Source organism: Podarcis liolepis (assembly GCF_965112155.1).
Source record: "Podarcis liolepis genome assembly, chromosome: 2".
NCBI classification, from domain to species: Eukaryota; Metazoa; Chordata; class Lepidosauria; order Squamata; family Lacertidae; genus Podarcis; species Podarcis liolepis.
In genome coordinates, this window is record NC_139555.1 from 71,807,025 (window position 1) to 71,830,371 (window position 23,347).

A 23,347-nucleotide genomic window follows, 5' to 3' on the forward strand; every position below is an offset into this window, starting at 1 on the left:
CTTTTTCAGCAGTGCTGCATAAGAGTAATTGGTTGCATCCTTTGCGTTCTCCATGGGCTGTAAATGAAAGTGTTGTAACAAATGAAATGTTGCCAAGAGACCGCTGCTGAAAGCCCCACCCTGATCCCATCACCTTCCTTTAGTTCTGCTGCTGCTTCCAGGGGATTGACCTTCCGTTGAGAAAATGTCTTGAGGGAGATGCACACACCAGTATGACTTGTTAAATTGTGCGCAGTTGTGGGTGAGACAGCATGAGCTTATCTGATATATCTAACACCAGGTTCACTCACAACGGGAGACTATAGAATGGAGATTGGGGTCTGGGGCAAGGAGTGAGTTTTATTCACAGTAGCTGGTGTTTCGAGCGTCTGTGTAATTGCGTTCTCGCCACCTGTGCGGTTTCCCTTCCTTCATCACATTGTTTTACTCTCGCCCTTCCAAGCAGCTTGCGGCAGGGCAGCGTGCGTGGTTCTCACGTACCCAGCAACCCTGCAGGTCAGCTGAAGTGAGTGAATGGTTATGAGAAAAAGGAAGAAGCAAAACTTTGTTGTTGTGGTTGCCTTTATTATGGGCAGGGAGGGAGACCCCGATACAGTCAGTTCTCAGTGGCGTCTCACAGGGATCAGAAACAGCGCTGTCGATCCCTCAGCTGTGACAAACACAAGCCTCCCCTTCGCGTGTATCTTTAAGTTTAGTTGCCTGCCTGGAAAAATGGAGCGGCAGGATCGGGGGCAAGAAAGGCCGCCACCCCTTCGGCTGGGCCTTCCCAGCAGGGATTTCCAGGGGGAACCGCGAGCAGAGGCCTGGCTCTGTCCCCGCCTCCTCTCCCCGCCCGGCCAATTGCTGTCGGCACCGCCCGCTTCCCGCCCGTGCGCTGTGCCCGCCCTGCTGCCCCGGGACAAGCGCCTCTCGGGCTGCTTCGGGGAAACTTCCAGGGCGATGGCTTCTAGAGTGGAGCGGGCGGAAGAGGCGGTGAGGCTGCGGAGCAGGGGAGGAGGGCGCTGGGGAAGCAGGTGCCGCCGGGCAAGCGCCTCCATTTGCCCTGAATAACGCCGCCTCTTCTCTCCTTCTAGCCTCCAGCGGGGTCGGGTCCTCTGGGCGCCCTGTACCGGGAGCTGAGCCGGTTTCCCCGCGTGACTTATGCCAGTGTAGGAGTCGGGTTTGCTGCCTGCGGCGGCGCCGCTAAGTGCCTGCCCCTCTACACGGGTGAGCCAGTTGCGCGGGTTAGGCGCTCTCCTCTCCCGGACCCCGCTTCAGAAAAGCCGAGGTTGTGTGGACAAGCCCAGTGGGAGGTCGGGCTGAGCTGTTGATGGGCGGGCAGTTTCCCTCCCCGTTCTCTTTTCGACGGGCATCAGCACTGCTCCATTAAAAACACTGTCACATGGAATTAAAGTAGTGAACAGCATGTTGCAAGTGACTCAAGCCCACACTGGGGAATAGACTATGTTTATAAACCCAGAGAGTCTTCTGCTGGTTTCCTCACTTCCAGAAGTGAAGTTACACAGGGACTTTTCTGTAGTGGCGCCGTCCCAGTGGGAACACCTTCCCTTCAGGTGTCAAGGAAACAAACAACTATCTGACTTTTGGTGCTTTTGGAGTTTGGTTATATATATACCTGGTCCTTTGCTGTTAATTGTTTTAAAAGCAAATATTAATACAGTATGCAGTGCCGTCCGCTTTGGGCATCTCAGACCCCGAGCCAGTTAAACATGAAGTTGCAGTGGCCTTCCATTTGAACTATGTCACAGAGAGAGGTTGACATAAGACAGCCAGGACACCTCTTACTTGGTAGCAGGTGAGAAAAATATTGGATTGCCCCCCTCCCCCCCCCCCGTCTCTTGCCTGTTACACCTCTGGGATTAGAAGTATCATGGCATGGAGGTCAGAAAACTAAGTTGCCTTTTCAACAACCTGCCTCCATTGGGGCCTTGTCTTAGGTCCGGAGGAGAGGAGTTGGCCCAGTCTTTTAGAAACTCTCAGGTGTGTTGTAATCATATGCACTGCAAAAAGCTGACTTCACTGTGTAAGAATAACACCATCCCAACCCATACATCTCAAGTTTGCAGTTACTTCCAAGTTAAAAGATGATGTGTAATTTATAAAAAGAAAAAACATTTATCGCATATGCTGAATGCAAGGGGGGGAGTGGCTGCCCCCTTTTTATATGGTAAAGTAAGAGACTTTATGATGTCAAATTAGGAGCCAAATATTATAAGTAACCTGATTTGAGACTGTGGTTAAAAAAACAATGTGCTATCAGGCCTTGCAGCATCTCATGGCAACTGACAGTTTTCCTGCAGTGAAAGAGATGTTTAGGATGGGTTGTCACTGCCCACTTGCTCTACTGGCAGGAAGTAGAATCCTCCAGGAGGGGCTACCTGAGTGGGCTGGGCAGCCTCTCTCAATATGCTAATATTCAAACCTGAGAACTATGTTACAGGTAGGTAGCCGTGTTGGTCTGCTGTAGTCAAAACAAAATTAAAAAAATCCTTCCAGTAGCACCTTAGAGACCAACTAAGTTTGTTATTGGTATGAGCTTTCGTGTGCGTGCACACTTCTTCAGATATCTGAGAACTATAATCAGTAATGTGGCAACCAAGAGCTGTAAGGGAGGAAAGCTTAATGGGCTGGAAATGAATATAAGAGAGATGGCCATATAGACAAGGGAAATAAGAGAGGGAAACCCCTCTCCAGACTGCAGGATAAGGACCCCTGTTTTAAGTATGCTGACAGTACACATCTTTATACACCTGGCTATGGCTGATCCTAGTACCTACAGTAGCAGAATATTACCACTGGGCAGGCCAACACCCCTTCTCAATGCAGAAAAAGAGCTTAACACAAAGTCCAACACTCTCTTTTCCTTCAGTGGAGGAGGGGAGTCTAGGATGAGTTTGGGTGCAAACTATGTCCCTGTGACCTGATATAACACCTGAAGGAAGCCTTTGCTGACATATATCTGTCGAGAGGCAGCTCTGGTAGAGGTGGCAGCTCCTAAAATCTCCCCTAGGAGAGCCCTGGTCCCAAATGTGGCAGAAGTGTGCTATGATGCTCTGAGCAGCTTTTCTTGGTGTCCTTGCCTTGAACAGAGTCCCCCTAACCCTCCAAAAAAAGTTGCTATCTCAATAGTTCCCATTAGTTTCCTCTGTCACACAGAAAAATAAGTATATTTCCACTTTTGCTGCTCTGCCTGGTGTTGGTGAGAGTGGAAAGTGGGTCTTGAGCATATGTAGGTCCCATGTTAAGATGAAGCTGCAAAGTTGGCCAAGAATCTCACATCCCAATTTGTATCTAATGCTAATGATTTCCAGCTATCTGTAGAATGTCAAGTGCCTGTTCTCAGTTAGAAAAATGTCACTTATGCTGAATTTGCAGCATGAAAGAGGATAACTGCATTATGTGTGACCTCTAACAATGATAAGCAAAAACGTCTCTTGAAATTACCAATTCCAGAAGTCTTTAGTGAGACCCGTTACTCATGCTGTTTACTTGCAATTTCAGTTCTGATGAGCTGCACTTTCCCTAAATGTCTCTAAACACAGTTAACTGTCATCTTTCACAAGATTAATTCTGGTATAACACATTCTCAACTCCTTTATTGCTGGGTGAGGTGCTGTTTCTCCCCGTAGCTCTACAGTCAGTTCTCCATTTCTGAACTCTGGTTGTCTTAATCATGGTGTCTTGGAGCAGAATCATTGTCTCTGTCTTGCTGGCTTTCTGGACTTTGTGCTTCCCACAGATTTCCACATAAAATTCAGAAACAGCAGTACTACACACTGGGATGGGAGATTCCAAGGCTCAGATACCCGGTCTTACCTTCCTCCTTTCCTGCAGAGTGGTGCCAGCCTGACCTGGGGCGCCGTCAGAAGCTGCATTTCAGCCGTCAGTATATCCTGCACCACAATAGCAGAGCAATTGTCTCTGTTACTCCTGTTGGCGTTCCAGCTGAGATCCGGGACCAGTACGTAGAGCATCCAGTTGCCCTTAGCATACCTAACCATGCTCTAGAAATTCAATCCAGACTTGGATTGGGATAACCTGGCACAAGATAAAATATAAACCAGAGTAAGGATAATCAACTTTTCCCAAGGAACCAAGATAGGTTAGAATGGGTTGTTTTCAAGGGGGTGCTTTAAGAGAACATAACTTTTTTTGCCTTGGTGACAAATTGTGCTACCCTATTACTGTCAGCTGTAATAGGCATCAGTTTCCGCAAGTCATAGGCCAAGATCCTTCTTTGTGCAACCTGAAAGTCTTCTACTGGGAGTGATGGGAATCATAGGACTGCATATAAACTATTTAGCTCCTTTCCAGGTTTGAGGGTTTTCCTTAAAGAAGAAGGAAATAAATGGGCTTTAACCAAATGACCTATATTGGTTTACTTGCACAGATTTTAAGCTTTGTTTTAGGGGCAGTTATGCAACAATGAGTGCTCATCCTGACTTGACTTTGGGTTGTTTATATATCATCCTGTCAATTTGCTCGTCCCATACTTTGTGATGTTAGGAAAGTGACAGGGAAATGAATTTCAAAGTCCTTTAGAAAAAAGTGGATTTGTTGCGCTAAGGTAACAGAGTGCTTTAACCTACTTGAATTGTGCACACCTAAAGTTTTGGTGTGTGCTTGAATCCCTCCTGAAAAACACTGATGGCCTTTGGTGGGGGGGGGAGGATGGGAGTAGGGTGTCCTTTGGTTTAAAATGCCTCTCAGAGCTGGCTCTGCTGCTCATGTTGTCCCTCTCTCCTGTGCCACAGACTGCTGATCAGAATGTCACCCACTGGGATGCATAAGGCTGTTTTCACCCATCACTTGGAAATGGGGCAGAAGCAGGAAGTGATAGAGGTAAAATGGTGTGTGTGTGTGTGTGTGACAGTAAAGTGCATGCTAGCTAGCAAATACCCGTCACACCTACAGAGCAAGGATGGTGCTGCAAAGACTTATTAAATGCTTTGTGTAGAAAGAGTAGGAATAGTGTTGCTGCACCCAGGCATGTGTATTTGGAATTTTGTAGGAATATACTTTTACAATGCTGTATACAGCCATCCGCTTGTGGGCTGTTATTATGTGCATTATAAAATATTGTGGTTTTAAAATAAAAAAATAGTAATTTTGGTTTGGAGAATTTGGTGGGCTGAGTGGGTTTTTTTATTATTGCTGGTTCACTGGGGGTGTTTTGTACAAATAACTTTGTATTTTACATTTTAAAATTGATGCTGTTGTATTATTTATTTATATTTTATAATGTAAACTGCTTTGAAAGAGTTATTCTCAGGAAGGCAATCTATAAATATTTTAAATAGAAATAAATAGTCAAAGCTGGTTACTACAGGCCTCTGGATATAACAGAATAACTTGATAATTGCCTTTTTGTTAACTTGAAATCTGAGATTCAGACACGGATGAGAAGGAAGGAAGTCTGCTGTATTATGTGTGAAACATCTAGGGAATCTGCCTTTATGGGGATACATAGACAGACCAAAGGTGAGGGATTACATGCACCGTTCCTTTGGACTGGTATCACTGGGCACATGTCTCTTAAAATCTGGCACTGCCCTCCCTCACCTCTTCAGCTCCCCCATCTTTTTCAGTCCTAGCAGTGGAGTCAGGGAAGAAAGTGGTTATGGTGCTTGAGGAAATGTAGCAGGCCTGTTGATATTGCATGGTAGTGGTGGGCATTGGCCTGTGCTGATTTCTGTTTCTCAGCAGGTCTGGAACAAGAGCGGAAGGGTGAGAAGCATTAATCTCACAGCACTGGATAAACATGGCAGAGTATACACAGATGGTAAGGGCAAAAGAAGTGGGCTTGGCTGTATCCTGCTACTCTGCAGACAAAGCAAGTGATGTTCCCTCAGTCCTGTGTGCCCTGCGCTCTCCCAGCACAACACTTGCTCATGCTTCTTCCTATTAACATCCTCTCTCTAACGCCAAAGGAGAATTTGGTTATCCTACACTATATTCTTTCCTCTTTTACTGCCCTTTCAGGCATCTCTGGGTGGTGTTCTTAAAAGGTCCTCCCTAACTCTCACTGGAACCAGGTTTTCAGATCTTAGTGACAAGGCTAGGCTGAACTGCTTTGGTGAATGTCACACTAGCCATGCACCTAGGTCACAAAGCACACACGCCTTTACATGTTTCTGTCTGTGAAAACGGTCTGAGGTAGAATTCTGGTGAGGCCACATTCATATTTAAATATGCAGCACAATTTGAGACCCGGTCTATGCTACTTGAGATTTCACTGTCTGCTCTACTTGCTTAGCTTGGCCTTTAGATAGCAAATCCTGAGCTCTTTGCATTTTAAGCATCAAACTTCCACAAAAGGAGGAGCTTGCTTTTTAGGCACACATTCTCTTTTTTATATAACAACAGGAGCTGCTGCCTCATACTAGGAGTGCTAATTCCCCTGCAATGGCTTTGGGGAAATATCAGATCAGTCAGTCAACCTGTTACCCATAGTTGTGTGCTCAGCATTATGATCTGCTTCTCTTCCCACTTGCGTTCTGCTTTAGTGAGAGGGGTCAGCCTTTACCCTTGCCTTTAAGGAAGATCATTGCCTATTTTCCTTTCTGACCTTATGCCACCAGAGCAGTTTGGGTGTGTTGCCTGGTCCAGTTCAGAAACACAGATCCTTTATGTCGCTGAGAGAAGACGCCCCAAAAGGCAACCACTTTTCCCTCAAAGCAGGTCCCCCCAAGGAGAGGAGCCAGGTGAAACAAGAAAGGTATCTACTTTTTATTATTCGGCGTTGAGATGTTTATACTGTGCCACATGCTTTACCGTCTTTATTCTGTCATAGAATCAGAATTGTAGAGCTGGAAGGGGCCCCAAGGGTCATCTTGTCCACCCCCTACAATGAAGTAATATCAACTACAGCATCCATAACAGATGCCATCCAACCTCTGCTTAAAAACCTCCAAGGAAGGAGAGTCCACCACCTCTCAAGGGAGTCTATTCAACTGCTGAAGAGCTCTTACTGTCAGAAAGCTCTTTCTGATGTTTAGTTGGAATCTCCTTTCTTGTGACTTGAGTCCATTGGTTTGGCTGCTACCCTTTGGAGCAGGAGAAAAGAAGCTTGCTCCATGTTCATGTGACAGCCCTTTAGACACTTGAAGTTGGCTATCATACCTCCTATCAGTCTCCTCTTATTCAGGCTAAGCACACCCAACTCCCTTAACTGTTCCTCATAAGGCTTGGTTTCCTGATGCTTGATCATCTTGGTCGCCTCCTCTGCACACGTTCCAACTATTAAATATCCTTCTTAAATTGTGGTGCTCCAAACTGGACACAATATTCCAGGTGTTGTCTGACTAAGGCAGAATAGAGTGGTACTATTACTTCCCTTGATCTGGACACTATACTTCTGTTGATGCAGCCTAGAAGAGCATTAGCTTTTTTTTGCTGGTGCATCACACTGTTTGGCTTGTGGTCTACTAAGAACCCTAGATCCTTTTCACATGTACTGCTGGCAAGCCTGATGTCCCTCATTTTATATTTGTGCAGCTGGTGTTCCTGCCTAATTGCAGAACCTTATATTTGTCCCTATTGGAATGAGTTTTGTTCATTTTCTTAGTTTTAACCCAGTTCTCCAGTCTGTTAAATTGGAAAATAGGGACACTTGGATGGTCTGAAATAGTCACATTTGACTTCAAAAGAGGACCAGTGGTCAGGGATGATGGGAGTTGTAGTCCAACAACACTGAGGACTCAAGTTTAAGAAACACTGGCTTAGAGAATAGTTTGTGGATTAAAATTGCAGATAAAGTTGTGCTTATGGAGGCATAACTGCAGAGGTTGTCTGCAGAAAATTCTGGTGAGTGAAAAAAGCCTTTGCATGACATTGAGGCCTATATGTCTTTCTCATGGGAAACTCTATACCTGTATTCCTGAAGGAGCGTTTCCACCCCCAGTGTTCAGCCCACACACGGAGATCAACACCAAGGGCCTTCTGGCTGTTCCCTCACTGCGAGAAGTGAGGTTACAGGGAACCAGGCAGAGGGCCTTCTCAGTAGTGGCGTCCACCCTGTGGAACGCCCTCCCGTCAGATGTCAAGGAAATAAACAACTATCTGACTTTTAGAGGACATATGAAAGCAGCCCTGTTTAGGGAAGCTTTTAATATTTGATGTTTTTTCACATTATTATTATTATTATTATTATTATTATTATTATTATTCTGTTGGGAGCCGTACAGAGTGTCTGGGGAAACTCAGCCAGATGGGCGGGGTGTAAATAATAAATTACTGTTGTTGTTGTTGTTGTTGTTGATTATTATTTGGATCAGGAATCTTCACAAGACCTTCCCCTCTGCTTTTTTTCTAGGAGGAGCACTTTGTATACCATGACAATTGGGGAGAGGCACTGAGTGATAAAAGCTTCCCTGTCTTGTGCGTGGTGAATGTCGAAACCAGTGAAGTTTCAGTGCTAGAGGGCATCCCAGGGCATATCTCACCTGGACAGGTTAGTGCAATGCAGCATGGGAATTTAATGGGACACTCCTCAAGCCACCATGGATTGCAAGCATTTCAGAATAATGAAGCAAGATTTAAATTAATACAATGGGAGGAGGAAGTCTCTGACCCATTTGCTTTATTTGGCTTGCAGAAGAATGCATGAAGTGGACATACTAGGTGTCCTGGGTCCTAGAGGTGGTTCTGAGCTCACAAATTGTATTTCTCTTTATGATTCTTGCACTTTTTGCACCCTTAGCTTTTGAATAGTGTTGAACTGACCAAGGGAATCTGACAGTGGCTTTCCATATCCTCCTAGAAGGCGCTTTTTCAGAGCCAACTTTCCCTCAGCCCAGAAAGAGGCTTCCATGTACAGGCAAAAACAGGCAAACCATCTCCCAACCCATCATGTTGTATGTTGCAGTTGATGATCTGTTTGGTACAGAATGTTGTCACATTCGCTCCCCACTTAAACGTAGAAGTTCACATCCTCTCTGTTTCATGCAAAAAGCACCTTTGCAATGGGTGGAACCATGCATACTGCTAAAATTTTAAAGGTAGAAAGTTGCTGTTTAAATAAATTGGTGCTGGAGTACAGAGGTTTATTCATTTGTGCAACATCAGTTCAAACACTAGAGGCTGGAGCTCAGCGGAAGCCTGCTGGAGAAAATGCTGCTTTCTCAGATCCATCACCTGACCCTTCATCATATGCAGAGGCAGATACATACCTCCCATGCTTTCTGCTTCCAAACACTTGTAACAGTAAAGTAGTCTGCTGCCTGCAGAGCCCTGAAGATTGGAACATCTCCCAGTAAACAGCCTTGTTGAATTTCAGCCGCTGCAGCAGCATTCTGCAAATCTTGCGGGGAGACAGTGGAGACGTAGCTTGGCCCATGGTGCAGCACACCCAGATGTGAATGGCTAATATTTTGCTTTTGCTTCCCTGGCAGGCCCTGTGGTCCCCAGACGACAAAGGTATACTGTTCGTTGGCTGGTGGCACGAGCCCTTCAGACTGGGTTTGAATGCTTGCTCCAACAGAAGGTAGGCAAGGTCTCAGTCACTCTTAAGTGTGAAACCATGGATTCAGCTCTCCAGTTGGCTGTGCCAGGACCAGCCACTGCCTCAGGGAAAATTATGAGGGCAACATTTTCCTCAGTTTAGAGGAAAAAATAAAACAAAAGGGGGGAAAATACATGTCCTGAACAATAATGAGATCTTAGTCGGTGATCTCGGTGATCATTTCTAAAAAGTAGAATCAACAGAAGTGATATTCTTGGGTTTGGAAGGAGCCAAATGGGTTATTTGTTAGTCCAGCTCCACCCCTGTCCTTCCTAAAAGAAGAAGAAGAAGAGTTTGGATTTGATATCCCGCCCTTTCACTCCCCTTCAGGAGTCTCAAAGTGGCTAACAGTCTCGTTTCCCTTCCTCCCCCACAACAAACACTCTGTGAGGTGAGTGGGGCTGAGAGACTTCAGAGAAGTGTGACTAGCCCAAGGTCACCCAGCAGCTGCATGTGGAGGAGCGGAGACACGAACCCGGTTCTCCAGATTACGAGACTACTGCTCTTAACCACTACACCACACTGGCAAGGTGTAGTATAGACTATATCTATATGATTCCTGATGGGTGACAGCCCATATTTTCCTTGGTGAAAACCTCCAAGGAAATGCATTCTGCTTCTCTAAAGTAGCCTGTTCCACAAAAAATATATATACAAATAACCTTGAAGGTTTTCCTAAATCAATGGAAGGTGGAAGGGAAAGCATCAAGATCCTCAGCTTCACTATATTTTAAGTGCAGAGTGTGAAAATTTAATACTACAGTGACTAACATTTAATTCATCATGGGGTGGGTTGCTGAAAAACCTGGTCCCTGTTAGAGACGTCTCATCCATTCCCCTCTCCCTGCCATAGGTCAGCCCTTTTTCTCTTCGATCTCTCTGAAAGTAGCTGTGGTAAGTCATCTTGGAGGCAGCTTATCTCTTGTCTCTCCATGCAGCGCCTTTCCTTCCCATATTCCTCCAACAATGGTGGTGGTGGGGTGTACCTGTAGCTTCTCAGTCACTTGGAGCCCTGGGTGGATTTCCTGACAGTGACAAATGTTTGCACAGTTAGTCAGGGCTATCACATTCAAATATGTCAAGGATTCTTTGTTGTAACTTCACAAATGGAAGCATTTCAGCAAAAACATTTCCTGCCTTAGTACTGCAAAGAAAGAACAATGGTGACTGCCAAATTTACAATCTGTGTGTATGTGCAAGCCAGAAGAGCCCAGTCTTCCATAGAATTCTGCAGCCCAGCAGAATCTCGGTTTTGCAGCTTAGTTTGCCTTTTGTAAAGGAGCTTAAAAATGCCCAGAGATATGGCCTTCTAATGTTTCAGCAATCAGACATGTGATTTGCATGGCCGGATTTAGGTTTGATGAGGCCCTAAGCTACTGAAGGTAATGGTGCCCTTTATATGTCCAGCTGTCCTTTGTCAACAACAAATTGTCACTGTTTTTTGTGTTGAATATATGCTATATGGTAATTTATGGACCTAATAGGTCCATACACAACACAAAACACTGTTGCTGTATGTAGGTTTTATTTTATTTGTTCTTTTATCTTATATTTTGGAAATGTACATCCAGATGTTTTTCTTTAAATTTTTTTTGGGGCCCCCAAGAGAGTGGGGCCCTAAGCTATAGCTTGTTTAGCTTATATGTAAATCTGCCACTGCCTTTACAGGTTACTTGTTTCAAACTTACTTTGCTTTCCAAAGATGTCTATAGTTTCTTCAGTCACTATTGCTCCTTTCTTATATGTTTTATTTTTTTTCAAAATGTGAGTAAAGAAACATCAGAAGAAGCCCCAGAGGTAAATTTACAGAGACTTTTCAGAAAAGGAATTCAGATCGTCCACTGTTATCTCCTGGGGACTTCTGGCCAATTGCCTTTATTAGGTTAAAGTATTCTTTGAATATGTAACTCCACTTCGATGGGTCTGTATGCCCTGATACTGCATTGTGTCTGTGGTTGCAGAGTTGCTGTCCTCAGATTCCGAGGCTCTTTCCTCTCCCCGGCTCAGCCCTGACGGAACTCGCCTGCTATACCTTGAGTGCCCTGTATTTGGGCCCCATCGCCAGTGTCTGAAGCTACAGATGGTAAGTGTGGCACTTCTGATAGGTAGTTGCTTGGAAGAGAAGGGACTGTGGGTGCAGGCAGGTCATAATAGCAAAGGAACTGTGGAATTTGAATAAAAAAATTCCTTCCAGTAGCACCTTAAAGACCAACTAAGTTAGTTCTTGGTATGAGCTTTCGTGTGCATGCACACTTCTTCAGATACACTGAAACAGAAGTTGCCAGATCCTTCTATATAGAGAGAAGGTGGGGAGGGGTATTATTCAGAAGGGTGGTGGGAATGGGAGATTGGCAGATAGCTGAGATGTATGTGGAATTTGAAATGAGTATGCAACAACAACAAAAAACATTTAGAGAGTAGAAAAGCTGAGTTCAACATGGCCTTATTATAAAAAGTTAAAATGATACAGTTCTTAAACACGACTAATTCTGATTGCAGAATTAAAACATTGTAGAATTTAGCATTTATTGAAAGATGCTGGAAGGGAAATTAGCTTGGAATCGACTACTAAAAAGATGCAGAGCAACTGGTCTGTGGGATGCAGTGGAGGAGGAGTGTGAAGTTTGCTGCTTTGTATTCCTCACTTGATTTTTTCCCTCCTGCTTAGCTCAACTGGCAAACTAAGCTCACATCTACAGTGGTGGACGTAGTCAGGACTGCCACATCTGGTAAGTCTCAATTTCAGAGACTGGGCATGCAAAATTAGAGTTGCTTTTTTATCGCCTTGCCTCTTTAGTTCATACATGTCCTACCACCCAGCTCCTGCTACCACATACAAAAAGAATGCTAAGGCTTGCTTTTGTTACCCAAAAATGGAGAGTCCTGCAGTCAGCCATATGCCTCCGTATACACCGTATTCCATGCAGTGTGTTTTTATAATATCTGTTTGATGCTGTTGTCCAACATTTCTCCAAAGCTCCAGACTTCAGCCATGTTTTACTTTAACCATTTTCTCCCTTTTCAGGGTTTTTGGGGATTTACTCAGGGGCACTGCCTCTGCTTTGTTGGGCTGCTGACAACCACAGAGTCCTGCTTAGCACTCCTCAAAGGAGTAGAAAGGTATGCTGAGCCCAGAAGGGAAGACTTTGGGGTGTGAAGATGGTGTGCCAATGAAAGTTTGCAAATCAGTTAATGCTTTCCACCATTCCTGAGAATTTGCAAAATGCATAGGAAGATGTTCAGGTTTATGTAGCATGAATGCAAAACAATTGGCTTTATAGAAAGTGTGTGTGTGTGTGTGTGTGTGTGTGTGTGTGTGTGTGTGTGTTTTCATACATTTGTCTTCCACCAATAACCTCAGAACAGAGCTTTAAGACTCACAACAATCTCTATGATGTAGGTTAGGTTTAAATATTGTCGTGACCTGCTCAGTGAGCTTTGTATTTAAACAGGGATTTGATCTTGGCTTCTCCATGTCCTAATAAAGCACTTTTGCCACTCAGATACACATTTCAGAAATGTAAGAGCCAAGCTTTAATTACAGCTGGGGAACGTGAACCATGTGTACTGAACCTGAAAAGGCTCATAAGGGTGTAAAAAGTATCTGCTGGAAATCAGAGATGAAAAAACTGTGATTGAGAAGCTGGCACACAGGAGTCCTCAAGGCAGCAGTGGCTTTACTTCCCTCACTGCCTTAGACAGACAGGAGCATGGGATCAAACTTGGAACTAATTTACCAGTTCCTGAGCATCCTCCCCAGTTCCTTCCCTGCCTTACCTAGGAACTGAGCCCCTAGTCTTTCTCTAGTCTTGGATTACTTCAGAGGCAGCAAAGGTTGTGTCCTCCAGATGCTGCTGGACTCACATCATCCCTGAATACAGTCATACCTTGGTTCTCGAACAGCTTAGTTGACAAACAAATTGGCTCCCAGACGCCGAAAACCCGGAAGTAAGTGTTCCGGTTTTTGAACGTTTTTCAGAAGCTGAACGTCCGACGCTAATTCCACTTGAGCGCAGGAAGCTCCTGCAGCCAATTGGAAGCTGTGCCTTGGTTTTCAAACAGTTTCAGGAGTCGGATGGATTTCCAGAACGGATTAAGTTCGAGAACCAAGTTTCCACTGTATGCTGGCTGGGGCTGATGGAAGTTGGAGATAACACTATTTGGAGTGTTACATTTCTTCAAGTGGCTACAGCACATTTCCCCCCAGGATTACACAATAGATTTTGGACATACTGTGGTTCCAATCTGCGTCGTTCCTGCCTCAGAAGGATGTTCTCTGCCTTTCTTGTTCTCTGTGCTTTGACTCTCCATCAGGATACAGAACTGGGGGTGCAGAACTGGCCTTAGGACCTTGCTAGTTAGTGCAAAGTTTGATCATGTATCCCTGCCTTTGGTGACTGGGTTAACACATTGTTATTTGGAGGGTTCTTGCACACCCACTGACAGGAGCCTTCGTGGTAGGTGGCCAGTGTTCCAAAAATGGGGAACACTGTATCTTCTCTGAGATGATGTATGAGTCCCCTCTGAGATGATGTATGAGGAGGAAAGTGAGAAAAAGCTTTTTTCCATTATTAAGTTTCCATGGGCTCTTGTAATAGAGCAGCCGCTTTCCCAGCCCTCACTTTCCTTCCTTTATTATCTCTTGCAGGAGCTGCTGGTTGTGGATACCGAGCGGGGGAGTGTGAAGGCTCTTACAGAAGGTACAATCAAATCTTAGCTTGCAAAGTCCAGGGGCCGTATTGTGTTTGCTGAGATCTGTCCCAAAGACCAGGCACGTTAATTGAGAAGTCTCCCATATCCTGTGTTTCTGCCCATTTCCGAGATCTCAGGGAAAAGGAAGGGGCTAGAAGGCTAAAGCCAAGCTCTTCCACTTCCTGTATGCTGGCTTACATTCTCAACAAGAGGCAGCCACTACTAATCCATGCCAGATCTAGTTCCCTTGCTTCATAAGGGGTCTTTTTTTGAGGCAAATGAAGCTAGAATATTGGTGCTAGGCTACTACTTCTGTTCACTATGTACATATTTTCTATATGTGTATAGAACTGACCTCAGCTACATTTCACATCCTTCCTTGCTGGGGCCAACAAGCCTCCTGAGTGTTGCGTGCTTGCTTGTTCTCCTCTAAGGCAACCAGCATTGTGTTACATCTGTAGTTGTAACCCATTAATTCTGTGGCACCTAGATGTTTTCCATTGAGGTTATGATCCCAATCCCACTGAGATTGGATACGAATGTACCCCTGAGATACATCAGTAAAAAGCTCTGGCAGATCCTTCTATGCTGTTCAGAATGAGAAGGAATTCTGTGATCCTATGAGTAGGCTTCTTTGCTTATGCTTCAGCTCCCAGGAGACTCTTTCAGAGAGTTGGGCCTTTCATCACTTCCTCCATTCAGAACATGGTTCCTGTCAGATGCTAGTAGCTGCTCCTTGCTCCCCAGTATTACTTGGGTATGCAACTGCTCATCTAATCTCACCAATAAAACCAGTTCTCCTCTTCCCCCTTCCCTATGTGAACATTTGCATTTTAATATCTTAATATTATTTCATTTTTGAGGATTATGCCCACCCCCTCTCCAGGGAAAGAGCACCCTCCTCCTTTTCTTCTTCTTCTTTGGCGATCACTCATAGCCGAGTAAGATTGTTTTCAATGAACATTGTTTTAACAGTGAGTCCGTAAGTGATTGTGGAGCCTAATTCTGGATCCACACGTCCTACCACACTGGGGACATAGGTTTCCGGGCAGGAGTTGATCATGGTGAAAGTTTCCAAACATGCCTTCCACTTAGCATGTTTCTTCATTTCGTCCTGAGTTTGAGTGTCTTCAAAGCCCATGACACCTTTGGTAAAGGCTGTTCTCCAGCTGCAGCTCTCACAGGCCAGTGTTTACCAGTTGTCAGTGTTTATACTACAGTTTTTTAGATTTGCCTACCTACCTACCCACTCTACAGTGGTACCTCGGGTTAAGTAATTAATTCGTTCTGGAGGTCCGTTCTTAACCTGAAACTGTTCTTAACCTGAAGCACCAGTTTAGCTAATGGGGCCTCCTGCTGCTGCTGCTGCGCCGCCATAGCCCAATTTCTGTTCTTATCCTGAAGCAAAGTTCTTAACCTGAAGCACTATTTCTGGGTTAGCGGAGTGTGTAACCTGAAGTGTATGTAACCTGAAACATATGTAACCTGAAGCGTATGTAACCCGAGGTACCACTGTATTCTCTTCCCCCCCTTAAATAAGCAAATAGCAGTGTAGCAAGGAGACGTTTTCTCTCAAAGCCAGGTACTTTCTTTCCCTCCTCCTTCCCAAGTCATAGCTGAATCCCTGACAGCCCCGATAACTCCTAAGCAGTATTCTCTGTAACCCGTCCTAGGCACTCTAGAAGGTAGCTGGACCCTGCTGGGAATTCAGCAGGATCTCCTGGTGGTGAGCTGCTCATCTCCCAATTGCCCTCCAAGCCTGGTAAGAAACTTACCTTGCAGGTCAAGGTGTGGGCTGCTTCACCCTCCAATCCCCTCCCCATTATTTCTAGGGGAACCTGATAAAATTGGCAGGTGCCGGAGTGAGCTTTCATGTTGTGCTCTTTTTCATAATGCTTGTATGTGAATTTTTAGCGAGGCTGTAACCAAAAAACCCAATGTGAATGTTTCTTTAGTGTGACTATTGAGTTCAAATCACAGATATGCCTCTGTAGCCCTCCAGATGTTGTTGGACTCCAACTCCAGCCAGCATGGCCAGTTATCAGGGATGCTGGGATTTGCACTCCAACAACATGTGGAGGGTCATAGGTTTCCCAGTCCTGATTTTCACACTGGCCTAGTTCACACTGAGCCATGGTTTGTTTGCTAGCAGCAAATCACAATGTGAAACCAAGATTTATTTCTGGCTTATGAGTAATGGTTTAATTTATCTGTGGTTGGTGCTATGTCCAAATTCAGCAGCCTTACTTAACCATGGTTTATTTGGCCACTTCACCCATATGCGCAACAGGCTACAAAGGAATTGAGGGAAGAACAGCCAGAAAACAAACCAAGCTTTAAAAAACTGTGGATTGTTTGCTCGTATGTGAGATGATATGTGGTTTGTTGAACAAATTGTGGCCAGTACAAATTATGGTTTGGCGTTACATTTTAATGTGGTCACTGTATATAGCAACATAGAAACAGTAAGCAATGTCATCTCGGGAATACCTTCAGAAAGAAATCTCATCAACCTTGTGCTTGGAATAAAAGCTCATCCATGGTTTGTGCTAATTATAGTTAAGACACCATGGTTTTGAGCTGCTTGTTTGCTTTAGTTTTCCTTTTGTTCAGCACTCATTTTTCCTTGAAACAATTGGCTCCAGAGGTAGAGTAACATCCATAATTGAAGTTTATGAATTCTGGCAAACTATGGTTTGATATCTTGGTTTGGCAGTTTATCACGAACACTGACTTTTGAAATAATATAAGTTCAGCCATAAAACAAGCCATGATTTGCACTTACAAACCATGGTTTGGCATGCCAGTTGAATACATCCTTAGTGAAACAAACAGTTGTGTAAATTCCCTTGTGGATTGCAACAAATGCAGACTCCATCAAAGATAGATATTTGAGGACAAAGCTAGTGCTATATAGGCTACTTGCAACGCTAAGAGATCTTGTGCAGCACACTGTTTGGTCCTTCAGGTTAAGTAACGAACTATTATACCTGCTTCACAGAAGGTGGGAGTGCTTCCCCCTGCAGGACATGAGCTGGAACTGCAGTGGATGAGTGTGGAGGAAGCCTCTGTACTGCCAGATATGGAATGGAAGATTCTCACAGTACATCCTCCCATGACTGAGGACAATCAGTACAGTAAGGATGCAGGAACAGGGAGCCTCAGGCCAGGCACTTGACTCACTCTCTCTCACACACTGTTGGTTGTGCTTTACTCTGTACTATGCAGTAAGTTTGTCTTAAGTGGGACTAGGTTTGGCTGCCTGGCATAAGTACAGTTTGTAGGGGGGCAGCCTGGCTTATGGGAATGGTCAGGGCTCCTGCATAGTTGAGGTGCATTCTTCGTTAATTTATTTTGTGTGTTGTTTTTTAAATCTAACTAAAGAGTAATCTGAGCTTGGTGTAGAAATGGGGGATAGATTCATCACCTTGCCCTGAGTGCTAGGACAGCAGAGTTAAATAGGATGAATGGAATGAAAGAGTTCAGCATTGGATTCTTCATCCATAGTGTCACTGTAATGTTTGAGCTGCAGAGGAAAATTGGAAAGGACATTGCACTGATGGTCCTTCATATCATAAGTTAAAGTCTTAAGGCAAGCATCCCCAAACTCGGCCCTCCAGATGTTTTGGGACTACAGTTCCCATCATCCCTGACCACTGGACCTGTTAGCTAGGGATGATGGGAGTTGTTGTTCCAAAACATCTGGAGGGCCGAGTTTGGGGATGCCTGTCTTAAGGCCTTCTTTTGCATTTGGGGCCCTGAGCAGGAGGAGGTGCTAGGTGGAGGAGGAGGGGTGCCTGTCAAGCCCTGGGGTTGCAGGTTGACTCCTCCAGGGTAGTGAAGTTTGAAAAATGGCGCTCAGCAGCAAACAGCTAACGTGTGACCTTTTTTGCAGCTGGCCAGGCATTTGAAGCCCTGTTGCTGACTCCTCGGGGGAACAAACGAGGAGAAAAGACATTTCCCCTTATTGTTTCTCCACATGGTAAGTCACCACAGCTCTTTTCTGCTGCCTGCCCTGACAGCTGGCCCCATCCTTCTTTGCTTCCTTCTCATCGTTCTGTTAGGACCCTATCCCAGGTGATCGTTTTACATTTTTCCCTATGAGAGCAGAAATCTGAAGACTGAATTCTGAAATGTAAAGAGGACATTTCCAACCTATTGCCTATTTTCTTATTTCCGAAACATAAACTTCTCAGCTTCTAATTGTGAAGGGGATATATGACAGATCGGTGGTGCCTTGACTTCTCTGAACTCTTTCCCCAAATTGGGAGGTGGCCTTTAAAGCTGACATTCTGTTTCCAGGTGGCCCCCATGCTGTCTTTGATGCTTGTTGGCGTTCTAAAATGGCAAGTCTCTGCCAGTTGGGTTTTGCTGTGCTCATGGGTGAGTGCCAGAAGACCCCTGTCTCACAAACCCACATACACTCCTTGCTGCTACTCCTGAGGGCTTGATGATAGAGTCAGCACAAGCATTTTACTGTGTGTCTAACAATCCAGTGTACAGTTGTATATTGGATGGGAGAAGGATGCCTTGCTGAAAAAGAATAGCCATTTGACTTCTTGAAGGATGTCCTCAAATTTCCAATTTCCTCTCAGCCCTCCCACCTGCCCCCCTTGAGAAAAAAAATGCCGTGAACAAGCCAGGAAGTTATTTCCAGTTCTGCAGAGCTGGGTTAAACAAGCCTTTTTCTGATTCATTCTTACTGCTTAAGAAATGACTCTGCTTGAGAAATACCTCAGCAAGTTTAGTATGCATTGTGACAAAAAGAGGGTGAGATTGTCTTGGTGTGTCCTAGCAGAGGTTGGGAAACAGAACAAGAAATTCCCTGTCAAATGGCCCTGAAGGGGTTCTATGTGTGTGAGAAGACAATGGAGCCTCATTTGACCTAAAGCTAAGGGTATGCAGAGGCAGAATTTTCTGTACTCTGCAACCCAGGCAGTGGCTTGCAATTCAGTTTCTAGGCAGCACTTAAGCCAGTTTCCTGGTTCAAATTTTGTGGCGAACTGTGATTTGCCTGGAAAACAGGAAATCCGCTCTCAAGCCAGACATGTGCCAGGAGTAGAGAAGCACTCAAGCCAAGTGCTTGTTTCCATTCCAACAAATCAGTTTATTGTAATGGCAACATTATGTGTAAACTGGACCAACATGACAACAATATCCAGTAAGTGTGCCATAGGAAATTGAAAGCAGGATATTGTCTTGCATGTGGTTTGTAATAGTTTCATGTTCAGACATAAGTGTTCCCTGCACTGCATGTTCACTGTGCCAAGCACACCTCAGGGGAACAGAAAAGCTCTGAGTGTCCCTTGATGCCACAACCACTCACACTTTGCTTTGCCTTTTTTCTGGGCAGTGAATTACAGGGGTTCTCTGGGCTTTGGGCAAGCCAGCATCGAGTCTCTAATCTCCCATGTGGGAGTGCAAGATGTGGAGGACACACAGGTCAGACTCTTTCCTTTCTTTCCCCATTCCCTGGGGTAAGGCCAAGCTTTGACAATAGAAGAACAAAGGATGATAATGGCACTGAGTATCAGTTTGCCCTGCTTATAATAGCAGGCAACCCATTTCCCCTTTAGCAGCTGGTGGGGCTGCATGGATAGGTGGGGCTCTGTCCCTGTCCTGGCTTCCCAACACCATGGGCTGCTACAGCTTACTGAAGGCTGAGGGGTAAGGAGTTCAGCGCATAGTGGCAGGGTCATTGAATGGGCTCACAGTGCACCATGCTACGGGGTGGGAAGGAGAGGTAATCACAAAGCCCACCTAAAATTATCCATAGGCTCTGCACACATGAAGACTGTTCTGTTCAACCCCTTTTCATCTCAGCAGCTTGTGAGAGGTCATGGCAAAGCCATACCTGCCAGCTTGACTGATGGCATAGATCTTCTTGGTCAAGTGTGAGATATGTTTTTGAACAGCAGAAAACCCCCGGACCTTGAGCCCAGGGGCACTAATGGGTCAGCTCCATGCAGAGACATCTGTAGGCAGTTCTCTGCCAGCATCCCTCAAGAAAGCACCCTCTGCCTTGTGCAATCAGTTGATGTTCACTGAGCTTTGGGGGATGAGGTCAGGAGGGGCTGGGGAATCACATGTGAGAGTGGATAGGATAGGCTACAGGCTCAGGATTGAGGGCTGCCTTCCCCACCCCTGTTGGTTGAGCCTTTTTGGAAAGAGGCTTGCACCAGTCCCTGCAAACATACCTGACTTTGACTTATTTTGGCTCTGGCAGCTGGCAGTGAAATTGGCATTACGGACGGAACCTCTGGACCCAGATAGAATTGCTTTGCTGGGAGGGTCTCATGGTGGCTTTGTCTGCTGCCATTTGATTGCCCGATACCCAGAGATGTACAAAGCCTGTGTAGTCAGAAGCCCTGTCATTAACATGGCCACTCTACTGGGGACCTCTGACATCCCTGACTGGTAAGGAACTTTTTCATTTTTTTCTGCCTTGCCCAAGCCATTTTCATGCACGCATCTCTCTGCCAAGTCCCCTTCCTGTATCAGTTTGAGCCAATCTCCCTAATCCTCACTATTCAGGTTGCATTCACCCTCTCTTCTTCTCTGACCCCATTGCCCCACTCAACAAGGCCACTTCTACAGCTATCTGAAAATAGTTTTTGTTTGGCTCCTTGATAGAGCTCATGATGCTAACGGACTGCATCGTTTCCATAGGAGGTATGCAGTGCTAGGTCTCCCATACTGCTTTGAGAGGATTCCTACTGAGGAAGACCTGACTGCCATGCTGCTCTGCTCCCCTATAATTCATGCTGCAAAGGTAGGAGACAGTTAGTGGAACTGTTCATTGGATGTAGCATGCGTCCCTCTAGGAGGTGCCGTTTTTTGTTGGGTCATCCCCCAGCCCACCCTTTGTGGCATATGTAGGGCTCTGTGTATTGCCCCAGTTTGGCACCAAAACTGTACTGCTGCTTAATTTGCATCTGCATTTGCAGTATATAATTCAGCATCCTGAGAACCATTATGGCTGAAGACAGACTTGACTGTACATGAAAAATGCTTCCTGATATTTGAGCAGCCAGAAGAAAAGCTAAATAGGATTTCTGGAGTGTGTGCATAATCTCATTGTCCTTAATGGCAGCAGGGATGCCCTTGACTATATCTATAAACAGCAGAAGCCAAATAGGCATCTAAGTTCCACTGGCTTCATTTGCATGGTCTATATAGTTGCAGGGTTCTAATTTTCTTGGCACAGCATTTTTATTTTTTACTTTAGTGAAAAGGCAGATTTTGGTACTTGGCTCCAGGCAAGAAGCAGGGCCTTGTTTTTGTTAGTCTCACCCTCCTTCCCCTACAGGTGCACACACCATTATTGATGTATGTGGGTGCCAAGGACCGGCGAGTGTCTCCATACCAAGCTCTGGAATATTACCGTGTGCTGCGAGCCAGAGGTATCCCTGTGCAGTGAGTTCTCATCCTTTGCCTTCCACATATTTGGGTTAGCAATCTTCACACTTTTGCTTGAATGGAATCCCATGCCCGGTAGCTGAGCTATTCTCTCTTCCAGAATGTATTGAAACAATCAGTGTTTGTCTCTCGCAAAGCTAATCCAAATCTGAGAGCATGCATACTTTGAGGAGTGGGTGTGTTCCTTGTGTAATCCTTCTGTTCCCAAAACATGCCAGGACCCTTCTTCCAAGCTTTTCACATTGCATATGCATAACTGCTCTGGTTTCTCCTCACTGTTGTTCCTTATGTTTGGCCAAGGCCTTCTCTTAAATACGGAGAGTGAACACACCAGGGAATTAAGGTTTCTCTATATTTGACTACAGTACACTTGGAATCACTGGCTTGGTGGCTGTTGGTGAAATAGCACCCTCAGTCACTTCCACTTGATGTTCATGAAGCTTCTGAGCCCTTCCTCGGTTTGCTGCCCCATTCATCTTGAGGTGGTGAGAGTGATTACCTTCACACCCTTCTGGGAAAGTGCATGGAATTGAATGGGGAAGCTAGAAGAGTAATGCTTCTCACTTCCTCCTTCAGCTGTATATGCTTAGACTCAGGTCAGTACCTGAGCAGCTGAATAGTAAGCAGAATAACTAAGAGGATAGGAGAGGAAGGAAAGCAATTTGGGAGTCTAGGAGGAGGACAGTGGAGCAACTGGTGGCTGGTGGAGGGAGGAGGCAGAGAGGTGAAAATTGGGTGCTGCAGGAGTCAGTAGAGAAAGAGAATTAAGTTCCAGAGAGCAAAGGCACACACATGTATTTGCAAGTTGGATACAGTAAAATTGATCCTCTTGAAATGACATAATTTATTCTTAAGTATCACCAGCATCATTGTGTATGTCTGCATTGACTGAACCATGAAAACGACAGCTCTGGAACTTTCCAGTCCTGCCATGGCACAAAACCCTGGATCCAAGGCACAGATCATCCTGGGAATTCTAGAGGATCAGCTTTAATTCTACTGGATCTGATTTTTACCCAGACCCCATAGGAAAGCGAAGTCTCTCTCTGTGTGTGTCCGCGCATCTGTTGTGAGGGGAAATGATTTGAGAAGGTGACAAAGAGAAAAGAACAGCCGGAGGGGGTGGTGCTGATGGCATTCTCTCATAATTCCAAATGTTCCCAGAGGACCAAAAAGGTTGGTGACTCCTGAGCTATGCCATCCTTGCTTTCTTTTGCCCATTGTGCCTTGCCTAAATTAGATTTCTTATCAGGAGAAGCAGCAAGCTAACCAGTAGGTGGTGCTGGTGCTTCAGTATCTACCCTTTCAGTCAAAGGGGAGAAATTCCCTCTATGCAAAGCGTACTAGGTTGCAAGGCATCAATACCAAAGGGGGGAAGTAAGGATTGAACTGAGAGAAGATATGGAAGGATAAAAGAAAACATTTCAGAGTTACTTTTCTACAGTGGTGCCTCGCAAGACGAAAATAATCCATTCCGCGAGTCTCTTTGTCTAGCGGTTTTTTCGTCTTGCGAAGCAACCCTATTAGCGGATTAGCGCTATTAGCGGATTAGCGCTATTCGCGGTTTAGCAGATTAGCGGCTATTAAAGGCTTAGCGGCTTAGCGGCTAAAAGGCTATTAGTGGCTTAGCGGCTTAGAAAAAGGGGGGGGAGCGGAAAAAAATCAGAACACTCGCAAGACGTTTTCGTCTTGCGAAGCAAGCCCATATAGGGAAATTCGTCTTGCGAAGCAGCT

At 45.2% G+C, this 23,347-nt stretch overlaps 1 protein-coding gene across 15 annotated transcripts in view; it reads left to right on the forward strand.

Annotated features, from left to right (window-relative positions):
• The first annotated feature begins 466 nt into the window (after window positions 1-466).
• Window positions 467-23,347, forward strand: part of LOC310699956 (acylamino-acid-releasing enzyme-like) — a 57,473-nt gene continuing 34,592 nt past the window's right edge. For 2 of the 15 annotated variants that reach the window (XM_083488681.1, XM_083488680.1), the window contains exons 1-21: window positions 467-972; window positions 1,074-1,206; window positions 3,835-3,961; window positions 4,755-4,842; window positions 5,704-5,782; window positions 6,582-6,718; window positions 8,315-8,452; window positions 9,393-9,484; window positions 10,356-10,396; window positions 11,464-11,585; window positions 12,171-12,231; window positions 12,528-12,622; window positions 14,151-14,202; window positions 15,868-15,956; window positions 17,196-17,331; window positions 18,090-18,176; window positions 18,497-18,577; window positions 19,548-19,636; window positions 20,421-20,611; window positions 20,864-20,966; window positions 21,504-21,610. In XM_083488681.1, coding sequence (XP_083344807.1) covers window positions 514-972; window positions 1,074-1,206; window positions 3,835-3,961; window positions 4,755-4,842; window positions 5,704-5,782; window positions 6,582-6,718; window positions 8,315-8,452; window positions 9,393-9,484; window positions 10,356-10,396; window positions 11,464-11,585; window positions 12,171-12,231; window positions 12,528-12,622; window positions 14,151-14,202; window positions 15,868-15,956; window positions 17,196-17,331; window positions 18,090-18,176; window positions 18,497-18,577; window positions 19,548-19,636; window positions 20,421-20,611; window positions 20,864-20,966; window positions 21,504-21,610 — 2,507 coding nt within the window. In that variant the 5' untranslated portion in view covers window positions 467-513. Of the gene's footprint in view, window positions 973-1,073; window positions 1,207-3,834; window positions 3,962-4,754; window positions 4,843-5,703; window positions 5,783-6,581; window positions 6,719-8,314; window positions 8,453-9,392; window positions 9,485-10,355; window positions 10,397-11,463; window positions 11,586-12,170; window positions 12,232-12,527; window positions 12,623-14,150; window positions 14,203-15,867; window positions 15,957-17,195; window positions 17,332-18,089; window positions 18,177-18,496; window positions 18,578-19,547; window positions 19,637-20,420; window positions 20,612-20,863; window positions 20,967-21,503; window positions 21,645-22,633; window positions 22,790-23,347 lie in introns of those variants that run through there. The other 13 variants (XR_014522326.1, XR_014522327.1, XR_014522325.1 and 10 more) reach the window with 12 other exon arrangements.